We start from the raw sequence: 8,197 nt of genomic DNA, 5'->3' as shown, positions 1-8,197 counted from the left end.
CTGTTATCTCAACAAAAAAAAAAAGGTGTTACAAAACAAACTTGTTGATAAATCACCTTAATTGCTATAATAGATATATGGTTATAATAGATATATGGTTGATAATTAAATAAATAAGGATTCGATTTAATGATGTGAAGAAAATCAGTAGGCTGAATGCTTTGGACTTGAAGGACTACTAGCTGACCTGATGGCTTGAAAAATGAAGAAAAGCAATCAAAGGTGACCGGGGTAGCCGGCCAAGAGCCCTCCGATGGCAAAGTTAGTTTTTCTCTCTCAGATTTTGGAGTTCCAACTTTTTAGGATGTGTCAAACGTAGCTTTGATTTGTCTGAATAAGCATTTATATAGTGTCCGAAAAATAGTTATCAAACTTGTAACCTCCCCTGGATTTGAGGAGGTGTGAAAGTTCAGAGATAACTTCCACAACTGTTTAGGAGTTACATATTTCTAACCTAACTGTCATTGGAAGTTATGCGTGTAATAAGGAGTTGAAGTGCACACTCAGGAATTTTCCTAAGTGTTAAGGGTTCGTCTAGGGGTCCTCGTCTAGAGGCCTTCCAGTCGAGCGTACCTCGCTTCTAAGGGAGGTCGTTCCTTTATGGACGACCTTTTCACGCATGAGGTTGATGGTTCCCTTGGACGGCACGGTGTGGTTCCGTAAAACTTGACCATGCAAAACCTCGTCCAAGCACCTTCCTGCATGGACGAGCTTTTTATAGACGAGGTTCTTACAACCTTTGCTTGCTTGGTCTTGCCCTGGACGACCTCCATGGACGATATTGGAGTTTGTACCCCATCAGTTGCCCCCTTGTCTATGGGTCGTTTAGGAAGTACATAAAATGACGTCATTTTTTGGACGCGTGTCTTTCTGTTAACTATATGCCTGCCACGTATCGTAATTTTATTCACAATTTGTCACGTTGATTTAATTTTTCGAGGGAAATGCCACATGGCGTGTCCTGGTTGGTCACGTAATTCGAGACACCATTTTTTAACGCCTATAAATAGTGGAATTCCTCTCGTACCCTCTGCATTTTCTCAAATTTTCTTCTTTGACATCCTCGTCTTAGCACCTCGTCTAGAAGTTTTCCAACGTCCCTAGTTTTCCACCATCTAGAGCCAGGTATCTTCTTTACACTCGTCTTTAGGTTTTCCTTAGGTTTTCAAGATGTTTGAAATTGTCGTTCTTCGTCAAGTAATAGTGTTGAAAAAGAGATAGACGAGTATCATAACTCTTCTAGCTACAGTGGTTCTAGTAGTAATAGTAGTAGTGGGGGAAATACCACGGATGAGGAGTATACTTCTGGAGTTCCTGGGGTTACTCTAGAAGTCCTTCAAGAACAACTTAGGACGAGAGCATTGTCCGGGTCTGGGGCAGGTCCGTCGAGTGCTCCCCCATCTGTCCCTCTGGACGAGGTAGAAACCATTTATAGTTGTGGTGTGGGAGTCCTTTCTAAGATGGATGACAAGAATTTAGAGTCTCTTAGGAGTTGGTATCAATCCCAGAGGAGTTGAATCCTAGGTTGGCCGTCCAAGACGAATGATGCTACCAACCTCGTTTTGGTGTAGGAGTTTATGAGGCCTATCTTTTAGGAGGTCTTAGGTTACCTCTTAACTCTTTTGCTAGGGAACTACTCACTAGGTTAGGTTTAGGGTTGTGTCAATTTAATCCCAATGCGTGGAGATTAATTGTCTCTATTCAAATTTTGTGAAGAGAGGTGTTTGAAGGGGATCGTCCTCTCACCGTGGACGAGTTCCTTTTTTGTTACAAACCCTCTGAAATTAGTCAATCCCGTGGTTTTTATCAATTTACAGCCAGAGGGAGAAATTGTAGAATTATTAAGTCTTTGGTCACGTCAGATAGGAACTGGAAGACGGAGTTTTTCTTCGTCTCAGGTTATTGGGCAAGACACCCTGTTGAGGTTGGCAGGGATCCATTTGCCCCTTATACTGGAAAGTTAGGAAACCTTCGTCCTAAAGGTATGTTTATTACTATGCACCATTTCCTTGTTGCATGTTGTTTTTTAATCGTTTAACTCAAACTTTTTCTTGTAGGCATTAGACAGTCGTCCTTGAACAGGTTCTACCTTGGACGCGTGCAAAAGGCTCATCTTCATGCTGAGAGGGATTTCCATTCCTTGGTCACTCTTCAACGCCTTGCTACTTCAGGACTCGGTCCTGAGCCTTCTCCTGAAGCCACAGCCCACGAGCGTACAGTCAGTAGACGTAAGTTTTTACTTTGAGTGATCCATTTTGTCATTTCTAGAAGTGATTCTAATAGATTTCTCTGCAGGAATGGCTACCATGAAGGAGAACAAAGGGAAGGAGATAATGGACGAGGTTGTGGGGCCAGAGGCTCAGTCTCAACCTTGTCTTGCCCTTGGGGAGTCTCAGCTCCGTCCTATCCTTGAGAAATCTCAGCCTTGTCCTTCCATCGGGGATAAAAGGAAGAGCTTGTCCCTTGGAATTGATTTAGGGAATCTACCAAGCAGACGTAAGGAAAAGAGGGTTAAGCATAGGTTGTCCAAGGCTAAGGACGCTCAAACCCAGGACGATCAACCTAATCCTTTCCCCGTCTCCCAAGGTCATTCCATCCAAATTCTGGATGTCGATTATGAACTTAAGGATCCCCCGTCTGTGCAAATCCAGTCCAAAGTTGCCCCTCCTTCCTTGTCTCAACCTTCTCAACAAGTGCCTCAGAACCTTCTTTCCAATGAGGATTTGGCTTGGGAAAGGTTTGAGAAGGTTGTGATGGACGAGGACGTAATGGCATGCTATGACATGTCTTTAAAGGACTTTGAGCGCTCCGCAGTTCATGACCTTTTTAAGGTATGTGCTCTTTATAAATATATTCCTCGTCTTACCAGTAATACTTGTATATATTGTGATAAGATTTCAATGTATGCACGCAATGTCTAAGTTTATTGTTGCGTCCAAGCAGGCAACTGAGTTAGACAAGACAAGGATTTTGCTAGAGGGGACGGTCCAAAAGGGGAGAGACGAGTCTAAGAAGTGGGCTGAAGTGGCTACCAAGGCCAAGGAAGATGCAAAGAGGCTGAAAAGCAACGTCGAGAAGTTGAAGACAGACGTCAAAGAGAAGGATGCTCTTCTTGAACTCCTCTAGAAGAAGAACGACGAGCTAAGCACCCTTCTTGCAAAGGCTAAGGAAGACGCAGTTGCAGAGTTTCAGGCGTCCAAACAATTCACTGATCTACTGGACACCAACTACGCAGCTGGGTTTGAAGATTTCAGGATGGAGGCAGTAGATAAGTTCCCTGAGATTGACTTCAGCCTTGTTAAACTTAACCTTGGTGGAGCTGCTTCAAGTTCCCTCCTCCAAACGAGCTCAGAGGACGTTAATGTTAAGGACGATGCCTCTACAAAGCCAGCTCAGGACAACCCCAATACCGATGCCCCTCCTGTTTGAAGACGATACTTTTAATTTGTTTTAGTGTTATTGTTTGTTTTTCTTTTAGTTGGGTCCATTGTTTTTAGGATCCTTATTTAAGATGTATTTGGATACAATTTTCTCATCCAGAGTGCTTTGGACGAGTTATTAACAATTGCCTTTTAAGACTTATTTTGTAAGGGTTTTTGGACGGTGGTCGTCTACCCGCTTTAGACTTATGAATATTCACATTACTTGTCTAATTATTAAACATATCGCTGCATGGATGAGTTTAATTTTTTATACATATATGTACCGGAGTTTTATGAGATCTGCGTATTCCTAAGTATTGGAGGGTCGTCCATATGCTTTTCCTATGGACGATGTTAGAGGTTCATCCACGCGCTTTTTCTATGGACGACGTGTTTGTATATGGACGACCCATTTTTCATTCAACAAATTTTACAAGTTCGTCCTTAAAGTGGCAGTAATGTTTTCGCCAGTTCTTTTCCTTGTCCCTGGGCTAAGCAATTGGCATTCGTCTTTCTTCAAGACGTTTGTAATGCTAGTCTCGTCCTGGAACACTAGAGCGTCTTTGTTGTATGCCCTTTTTCTTGTCCGTCTGTTTTTCAGATGAGTATGTCTTAGCTTATTTTTCTTTGCTTTATCCTCATCTCGAGGAAAGCTTATGAACGTTATATCTCTGCATCCAGAGATTTTCATTCGTCTTAGGCTTTTGCCCCCCATGTGGGTACTATTATGGAAATTAGATTTATGCATGAAATACATTGGAAATCCAAACCATATTATTATATAAGCATTGTTCACAAATATGGCACCTGCTTAGAAGCTAGTGCCATAGGAAAATACTTAAGAAAAATACTTCAAAGTACATAACCTAGTCCTGAACAAACTTGTATGTAGACGGTGCAAAAGTTTAAGAACCAATGCATTTTTTTTATTCTTAAAACACATAATAGTAGTAATAGGAACACAACAGTAAATATGAGTAAACACGTAGCCACAACAGTAACTTCGTCCATAGCTGTAACCTCATCCTTGGTAAAGTTCATTCAAACTCATTACTGGTAGTACCTCCTCAAGTGCTCCACGTTCCAGGGGTGCTCTAACTTTCGTCCGTCCAGAGCTTCCAAGTAGTACGACCCCTGCTTTTTGCAGTTGATTACCCTATAGGGTCCTTCCCAATTGGGTCCTAATTTCCATCAGTTGGGTTCCTGGTTGCCAAGGACACCCTTTTAAAAATGAGGTCCCCGACTTTGAAACGCCTGGGTTTTACCATGGCATCATGCTGCTTAGCCATAAGATTCTTGTATCTTGTTGTCCTTTGCTCTGCATCCATCTTTACCTCATCAATGAGATCAAGGTCAAGACGAAGTTGGTCCTCATTTTCTCTCTCCTGATATTTCATCACTCGATGATTAGCCATATGAACTTCCGCAGGTATGACTACTTCACTTCCATAGGCTAGCTTGAAGGGGGTTTCTCCTACTGGTGTCCTCACAGTCGTCCTGTAGGCCCAAAGAACACCTGGCAACTCATCTAGCCATATTCCCTTTGCCCCCTCGAGCCGAGTCTTGATGATTTTCAACAAGGATTAGTTTGCTACTTCTGCCTGTCCGTTCGCTTGTGGGTGGAAGGGTGAGGAATAGTGATTCTTAATTCCAAACCGTTCACAAAAGTCCCTGAAAGGTGAGTTATCAAACTACCGTCCGTTATCAGATACTAGTACCCTAGGTACTCCGAACCTACATAGGATATTTTTCCAGACGAAATTCTTAACATTTTGCTGAGTGATTTTTGCAAGAGGTTCCGCCTCCATCCACTCGGTAAAATAGTCAATCCCTACTACCAAAAACTTCATCTGTCTGGTTTCCAAGGGGAAAGGACCCAGGATATCCAGTCCCCACTGTGCGAAGGGCCATGGGGCCATCATTGGGATCTGGTACTCCGATGGCTGTCTAGGGACGTTGCTATAGCGCTGACACTGGTCATACACCTTGACATAAGCCTTTGCATCTGCTTGAACTGTAGGCCAGTAGTAGCCTGCACGGACGACTTTATAAACTAGCGATCTTGCTCCCGAGTGATTCTCACATGCTCCTTCATGTACCTCCCTCAGCACATAGTTTGATTTGTCTAGAGCCAGGCACCTTAGGTAAGGCTGAGAAAAGCCTCGCTTGTATAGCACTTCGTTAATGAGGACGTACTTGGCAGCCCTGACCCTCAGCTTCCTAGCCTCGTCCTTTTCTTCTAGAAACCTGCCATCCTTAAGATAAATTATTATTGGATCCATCCAATTTTCTCCTCCTCCTATTTGTTGTATGTCTGGGAGGTATATGCTCGGCATGTATTGGATTCTGTCGTACTCGTTCATAACTCCTCCTCCCGAAGTTGCTTTTGCCAAGGCATCTGCTTCCATATTTTCCTCCCGTGGGAGTTGGACAAAACTCACTTCTGTAAACTTTTGGACAAGCCACTTCACTTTGCTGAGGTATTTTTTCATCCGATTTTCCTTAGCATCACACATTCCATTCACTTGATTGATGACTAGCTGAGAATCTCCTTTAACTATTATTGATTCTGCCCCTAGGGACTTAGCCAATTCTAGCCCTTTGAGTAGAGTTTCATACTCAGCTTTGTTATTGGTGGTTTGATACTGTAAACGGGCTACGTATTCTAGCTTGTCACCTTCTGGGGACTTGAGTATGACTCTGATCCCCCCTGCGTATAGTTTGGATGATCCATATACATAGATAACCCACCTTTCAACTCCTTTGTCTTTGTTCAGCTCGTCCTAGGTGGGAGTGAACTCCGCAATGAAATCCGCCAACGCTTGTGCCTTGATTGCGCTCATTGGAAGGTATCTGACATCAAACTCGCTAAGTTCCACTGCCCATTGGATTAGTCATCCTGTAGCTTCCAACTTGTTCATTGCCTTCTTTATGGGGTGATCCGTTAGGACGTTGATAACATAAGCTTGAAAACAATGTCTTAGCTTTCTAGAAGCCGTGATCAAAGCAAAGGCTAGCTTTTCCATAATTTGATATCGTCCTTCCGCTCCCCTTAATGCTCGGCTTGTATAGTAAACCGGTTTTTGAACTCGTCCTTCTTCTCTAACCAACGCCAAACTCACAACGTGCGGGGACATTGCCAAATACAAATATAGTTCTTCACTAGGTACAGATGGGCTCAGCAAAGGTGCTGCCATGAGGTAAGTCTTCAGGTCTTGAAAGGCCCTCTGACACTCATCCGTCCACTTAAATGCCTTCCTGAGGACTTTAAAGAATGACAAACACTTGTCAATAGCTTTCGAAACAAACCTGTTAAGGGCGGCAACTCGTCCGGTAAGAGACTAGACTTCCTTGATGTTCTTCGATGGTTCCATATTTAGTATCGCCTGGATTTTGTTCGGATTCACTTCAATTCCTCTGTGCGAAACCATGAACCCCAAAAACTTTCCTGAAAAAACTCCAAAAGCACACTTGCTTGGATTTAATTTCATGTTATACCGCCGAAGTGTATCAAAGGTCTCTTGAAGGTCGTCTAGATGCTTTCCCTCGTCCAAGCTCTTTACCAACATATCATCGACATAAACCTCCACATTTCGCCCAATTTGAGGACAGAACATGTAGTTAACCAGTCTTTGGTAAGTCGCCCCTGCGTTCTTCAAACCAAAGGGCATTACCTTGTAACAAAATAACCCTTGGCTAGTAATGAATGAGGTATTTTCTTAATCTGCCTTGTCCATCTTTATTTGGTTGTAGCCTGAGAAGGCGTCCATGAAACTCAACAACCTGTGACTTGCCGTTGAGTCCACCAGCTGGTCAATGCGTGGTAATGGATAACTGTCCTTGGGGCAAGCCTTGTTTAAGTCAGTAAAGTCCACGCACATTCTCCACTTGTCGTTGGCCTTCTTTACCATGACTACGTTCACCAACCAGTCTGGATAATAGACTTCTCGAATGAACTCCGCGGTAATCAACTTCTAGACTTCTTCTTTGATGGCATTGTCTCGCTTAGGAGCAAAAACCCTCTTCTTCTGATGCATTGGTTTGGAGTAGGGGCATACATTCACACGATGAGTAATGACACTTGGATCAATACTCGACATGTCCTCATGACTCCATGCAAAGATATCAAGGCTTTTCTTCAAAAACTAGACTAGAGTATGCTTTGCCTCCTTTTCCATGCTCGTCCCAATTCTAGTGAACTTCTCGAGTCTGCTCTCGTCCAAAGGGACATCTTCTAACACCTCAGTGGGTTCTGTTGTAATCCTTCTCTCTTCTATGCTCATTGTCTGCACGTGCTCGTCTATCGCCAACATGGCTAAGTAGCATTCCCTAGCAGCTAACTGATCTCCTTGTACTTCGCCCACGCCATGCTCGGTTGGGAATTTGATGGACAAATGGTAGGTAGAGGTTACTACCTTCCAACTATTTAGAGTTGGCCTTCCAATAATAGCATTATATGATGATGAACAATCAACAAGAAGGAAATTTACCTCTTTGGCTATCTGCTGCGGATACGCTCCAACCACCACTGGTAATGTGATGGTGCCCACAGGCTGCACCTTCATTCCTCCAAATCCCACCAATGGTGAATTCATTGGTCGAAGTTGATCTCATCCTAACCTCATTTGTTGGAAGGCGGGATAATACAGAATGTCTGTCGAACTGCCATTGTCTACCAACACCCTCCTGGTCATATAATCAGCAATGAGTAGGATAATGATTATCGCGTCATCGTGCGGGTGGTGAACTCGTCCAGCATCCTCGTCCGTGAACGT

General features: G+C 43.4%; 1 protein-coding gene across 1 annotated transcript; it reads right to left on the bottom strand.

The window, feature by feature from the left end:
- Positions 1 to 5,013: 5,013 nt before the first annotated feature.
- Positions 5,014 to 5,938, bottom strand: LOC142635131 (uncharacterized). Its single transcript, XM_075809342.1, has 2 exons — positions 5,395 to 5,938; positions 5,014 to 5,093 (listed from the first exon to the last, which is right to left on the bottom strand). The coding sequence occupies exons 1-2, from the start codon at positions 5,936 to 5,938 to the stop codon at positions 5,014 to 5,016; spliced, it is 624 nt and encodes a 207-aa protein (XP_075665457.1).
- Between the last annotated feature and the right edge of the window lie 2,259 nt (positions 5,939 to 8,197).

Source organism: Castanea sativa, chromosome 5 (genome assembly GCF_040712315.1).
Source record: "Castanea sativa cultivar Marrone di Chiusa Pesio chromosome 5, ASM4071231v1".
Lineage (NCBI taxonomy): Eukaryota > Viridiplantae > Streptophyta > Magnoliopsida > Fagales > Fagaceae > Castanea > Castanea sativa.
Note: the sequence above shows the minus strand (reverse complement) of the source record. Positions and strands in the feature narration are given on the sequence as shown.